Below are 5,707 nucleotides of genomic sequence, written 5' to 3' on the forward strand. Positions count from 1 at the left end.
GTCTGGTTTTGGTGAAGATGACGCCCGAGCCAGTCTCCTCCTCACCATCTACACTAAGCTGTCTCATTCTATTTTATAAAACAAATAAACCAGTCATTTTCCTCCCTTGAATTGTGTTCTCTTCCTGTTTAATTCCATTGACCTAATACACTGTAATGATGAGATGCCTAAGCAGGAACTTATTCTTATTCTTCCATAATGTAATCATTTTAGCTACCAGATCCAAAGATTATTTTATGCTCAGTTATATAACGATAATATTAGAACTATGGGAAGTGAGAAATGAATATATATTTTTGGCTTTTATAAATATCAAGGTGCCCTTTAGCATATAATACTCTCATTGCTGGCAATGAGACACAAGCCATTTGTAATTTTTTTAGTGTTGTATATTATTACTTATGAGCACTTTTATTCATTGTAGTAGAAAATTAGCCTTGAAACTAAGATGGGGATCTTGTTTTAAAATTTCGGGTTTATGGGGCTGGAAAGATGGCTCAGAGGTTAAGAGCACTGACTGCTCTTCCAGAGGTCATGAGTTCGATTCCCAGAAACTACATGGTGGCTCACACCCAACTATAATGTGATCTGATTGGCCCTCTTTTGGTGTGAAGGTGTACATGCAGGCAGAGTACTGTATATGTAATAATAATAAATAAACTTTTTTTAAAAAATTGGGTGTCTACTGTGTTTTAAACACAACCGAGACTGAGCCTGGGATGTGTTAGTATTTTAGGATGCTTATTAACAGAATTGCTTTTCCATTCCACAGGAAGCACCTGGCCGCTTCTCACGTGGGGTTCAGCTTCTCCACCTTACTCTGGCCGTTAGCCATTTTTCTTAGGTCACTTAAAAAGACCCACCCAGTTTGTTAAGTAATGAAATTATCAAAGCCAACATAGTTCCAAGGTGAGCTAAATAATCAAAGCAATTGATAACTTGTCAAAGGATATGCACTATTTTTATTTTTTCACTGCACTGCAAAGTAGAAGAGGCCTGCTACAACCTGAAGTTTCGTTATTTGCTACAGTGAACGCATCTTAGACTCCTCAGTCTTTCACATCAATGTGACAAGCATCAATTCTGTGTGCTGACTTCACACTGAATCCCTTTGGTAAACCTAGTCATCTGTTTGTTGATATTCTCTCTCCTCCCCCTCCCCCTCCCTATTATCTGTCTCCCTAGCTCATCTCTTTCTCCCCTCCTCCCCTTCCTCCATCCCTCCTTCCTTTCCCCATCTCTGTTTTGGTTTTTTGAGACAGGATCTTGCTACCCAGTCCAGTGATCTTCGTGCCCCCAGCCCTCAGTTGCCGGGGTTACACACACACACACCACAGACTGATCTTTGTTTATTTTTAAAACACAAAGGTAGGGATCTCGTTGCAGCCAGAGTACATTCTTCTAATACAGACTTTTGCTGAGTTTTTCTATGAGGGTGGATTTTACCACCACTAAGAGTAGCAAAAAGTTTAAAAGTATAATCTTGCAGATTTTTACCAACTTACCACAAGGGCTTTATTTATTACTTGTTTAATTTTGTCAACAGCTTTATTTATAATAAGCTGGTGGGAAAACTACATAGAGCATAAAATGCTCAAATGGACTATTTGTCAGGGCATATGTAACCTGCAGTGGAACACATCTGTAGATGACAGTGTTATATCACAATGCCAAGCTGTCTGGCCCCTCTCATACCTTTATCATCTCAAGGTAGTAAGCCAAGGATTCAGAAGAATAATCTTTTAAAGCAGTGTACTAATGGTTAACATATTTCTTTGAGATTTTTTTTTTTCTGATTAAGTTTGTAGTTATATTGGGAAGTGTTTTTGAAACTGCATTAAAATGTGGCTTGCTTTACAAATTTCTGTATCCTGTCCATGTATTTTATTTCAATGACCTATTTATGTTGGTGTTTGGATGTCTTCAGTTTATGGCAAGGAAAGTGTCCCAGTGGGAGAGCTTGTGCTTAGCTTAGCATTTACAAGACCCTAGGTTCAGTCTCTGGCACTAGAAAAAGAATTAACCATTTTAGGGACAAAATAATGGCTCAGCAAGATGCCTTGGTGGGTCAAAGCACTTTCTGTGAAAGCCTGGGTTTCAGTTCTCTTCCGTCTGAGCTACACACACACACTAAGGCACATACATGCCCCCCCTTATACACACAGGCGCGCGCGCACACACACACACACACACACACACACACACACGATAAGATTATATAAACGATAGGCCGCATTGACAGGCGAATGAGCACATAAAGCATGCAGAATATAATTTAACCAGTTTCTTGTTACATATGTGTAACAACACTTTTATATGTACATATACATATAAAATGAGTGCTCCAGCACTTGAGGGAGGCAGATCTGTGTGAGTTTGAGGTCTGCAAAAGCAGGACAGCCCAGGTGACACAGAACCCCTGACTCAGATAATATTCCTAGGACAGGGGAGATGGCCCAGTGGGTAAAGTGCTTCCTGCTCAAACATGGTCTGAGTTTGGATTTCCAGAACAAGCCAAGTACAGTGGTGTGCCCCTGCGCTTGTGGCCAAAGGTGGGGATGGGGTCACATACAAATGGATGCCAAGGACTCCAGGCCAGCCAGTCTAGCCAAATTTTAGGTTCAGGTTCAGTGGAAGACCTCATTTCCAAAACAAGGCTGTAAAGCTGGGGAGATGGTTCAACAGTTAAATGCTCTGGCTGCTGTTGCTGAAGACTTGCAGCTGGTTCCCTGTCTCAAAACAAACAAACAAACAAAATAGAGACCAATAAGAAAGAAAATGTAGTGGCACTCGGGAGGCAGAGGCAGGCAGATTGCTGTGAGTTTGAGGCCCGTCTGGTCTAAAACGAGTCCAAGATAGCTAAGGCTACAGAGTAAAATCTTGTCTCGAAAAACCAAAACCAAACAAACAAAAGAAAAAGAAAAGGAAACGGCGGCAGCACCTTTGTAGTCTCTGTGCTGGTGAAGTGGAGGCAGTGGATCCATGTCTGGCCAGCCAGCTCTACTTGGCAAGTTCCTGTTTTTAATCTTTAGTTTTATTAATATGACTCCTCTTCCTTTTTTGGTTGTTATGGTTGGGGATTTGACAGTGTTGTTTACTTACTTTATTATTTATGTAAAGCACTAACTCCGCGATAGTCTATGTGGTGTCTATGCTCACATTTTGAACATTAACCTAGCAACTAAAATAGCAAATCTTCGAGGTATTTTGCTTCATCTTACACCTTTCAATTCCTCCTTAATCCTCTACCAACACACCAGCAACGTAAGTATTCAAAATCGTATGCACTCTGTATCAAATGTACAATGTTGATATAAGGGCAGTAGGGCATTCTTTAGCTTCTAGTGCTATAAGGAATTTTTAGAATGGGCTCTGCCTCTTTCTCTTTTTATTAATTAATTAATTAATTTGTTTGTTTGTTTATTTATTTATTTGAGGAAGGCACTGTTTCTGTATTGTCCTCCGCCCCTCCTTTCTGTACTTACTGTGAAATCCAGAAAAAGGAAAAAAAAAAAAAAGACAGAAAGTTCTGCGCATGCGCAGAGACATCCGCGCCTTCCTCTTGCCTAGGAACCTCCAACCGGCGGTTGCTTGCGCTTGAGCAGCAGTTTTCCGCCCGGCGGGTTTTAGCCGGGCCACGGAGAGGGCGGGCCATGCAGGGAAACATGATGGAGCTGGTGGGGGTTCTGAAGCGCGGACTGCAGCAGATCACTGGCCACGGTGGCCTGCGTGGCCTTCTGCAGGTGTTTTTCAGGTAGGAGGCCAGAGCTAGACTCTGGGTCTCTGGGGACGGACCTGCGCTGGCTGCTCTCCTGGAAAGGGGTCTAGGTTAGTTCACCTTGGAGGTCCACGATTCCCGTCAAGGACGACAGGTTCAGTCCCAGTGTTGAGTTCCTTGGACAGAAGTCTCTGGGCCCGGCTCAGCCCCTGGGGATGGAGCTGTGGCGCACAAGGTAGGGCAGCTGGGCTGCACCGGCCCCGAGTCCTGGGGTGTTGAGGCTGACCAGACGCCTCCTTGATGACCTTGGGGAAGTTTTCCGCTGCCCTGTCGTGCAGTAAGCAGTTGAAGGAGGCGAACCTAATCCTCTTTCTCCGTCCTGTTAACCCCCTTTTGCTCCAGGAAGATCCTTAGTGGACTGAGAAATCCAGGGGCCGTTCGTAATACGAAGATGACGTACTTGTTGACTCCCTGAAGATTTTGCTAACTATAGTGTCTCTGGGTGCGGGGTAGTAGATAAACGTGGACTGTGGCTTGAAGATAGTGTTTTAGATGTAATTTAAGTCAGTTGCGTTGGTTCATTTGACCCATACCTGTCTACAAGCTGCTGGGACAACACGGGAGACTTCAGAGCGCTTAGCTGGAAAGTTGATTCTTGAGCGCTGAGTGGCAAGAGCCTTCAGCTGAAGGCTAGAAGTGTATGGCCAGCGATCACCCCCCAGCCTTTCCTCATTCTTGAGTCTTTGCAGCAGTAGATGGTTTCTCTCACTTTATGGCTGTTGTGTCTTGGACCGTGAATCATTCTAAGATTTTTTCCCCCCCGTGTATTTACAGGGCAAATGATATAAAGGTTGGTACATTGGTGGGAGAAGACAAATATGGAAACAAATACTATGAGGACAACAAGCAATTTTTTGGTGAGTGCAGTATTTTTTTTTTTAAATATAAGTAATTGGATTGGGGTTGGGATTTTGAGTCTATTTTTCACACCATGCATGAGCTGATACAAAGTGCTTGGAAAGGAAAACTCATTAGAAAATTTAAAAGGTGGGCAGATGAGATGGTGCAGCCAGTTTGGGCTCCTGCCACCAAGCCCAGTGACGGGAGTTATTCCCTTTTTTTGTTTGTTTTGGGTTTTTTTTGCTTTTCGAGACAGGGTTTCTCTGTGTAAATAGCCCTGGCTGTCCTAGACTCACTTTGTAGACTAGGCTGGCCTCAAACTCACAACGATCCACCTGCCTCTGCCTCCCAAGTGCTGGGATTAAAGGTATGCACCACCACTACCTGGCTGGGAGTTATTCTTTTTTCTTTTTCTTTTAAGATTTATTTATTATTATGTATACAGTGCTCTGCCTGCATGTACAGCTACAGAAGAAGAGGGCATCAGATCACGTTATAGATGGCTGTGAGCCACCATGTGGTTGCTGGGAATTGAACTCAGGACCTTTGGAAGAGCAGGGTAGTGCTCTTAACCTCTGAGCCATCTCTCCAGCCCCCAGGAGTTATTCTTAAAATAGTCAACCCTATGCTGTATCTTTCAGGTGAAGAAACCAAGACATATATCAGCTAAAGCTATTCCATAGTTGTATGTAAACCATATTTACATGGCTACAAGTGGCACCCCCAGAGGTTTACATCTTATTCTTTAGCCATAACATTTTAAACACAAACCAGAGAACTTAGGTTTGGGTCAGATTGTAAGAAATTATCTGGGCTGGGCATTGTGGCTTCTGTGATCCTAGCACTCTGGAGGCAGTGGCAAGAGAATTAATTGCCAAAGGTTTGAGGCTAGCCAGGACAGCCCAGGCTACAGAGCGAAACCCTATCTCAAATGAAAAAAAGGAGGAGGAGAAAGAAAGAAAGAGAAAGCAAAAACCAAAAAGAAGTTATCTAAAAACTGGTTTTTAGAGATGAAGCAGCCAAGGCTTATATATATTTTTTCCAACCAAAGAGACCTAATCATATCACACAAATGGTGACAGAGCCCTC

General features: G+C 43.0%; 1 protein-coding gene across 1 annotated transcript in view; it reads left to right on the top strand.

Annotated features, from left to right (window-relative positions):
• Positions 1-3,653: 3,653 nt before the first annotated feature.
• The window catches only part of Ndufa12 (NADH:ubiquinone oxidoreductase subunit A12), a 24,072-nt gene continuing 22,018 nt past the window's right edge, over positions 3,654-5,707 (top strand). The window contains exons 1-2 of the mRNA XM_051139607.1: positions 3,654-3,754; positions 4,553-4,635. Coding sequence (XP_050995564.1) covers positions 3,654-3,754; positions 4,553-4,635 — 184 coding nt within the window. The remainder of the gene's footprint in view (positions 3,755-4,552; positions 4,636-5,707) is intronic.

The sequence above is a fragment of the Acomys russatus genome, chromosome 31 (assembly GCF_903995435.1).
Source record: "Acomys russatus chromosome 31, mAcoRus1.1, whole genome shotgun sequence".
NCBI classification, from domain to species: domain Eukaryota; kingdom Metazoa; phylum Chordata; class Mammalia; order Rodentia; family Muridae; genus Acomys; species Acomys russatus.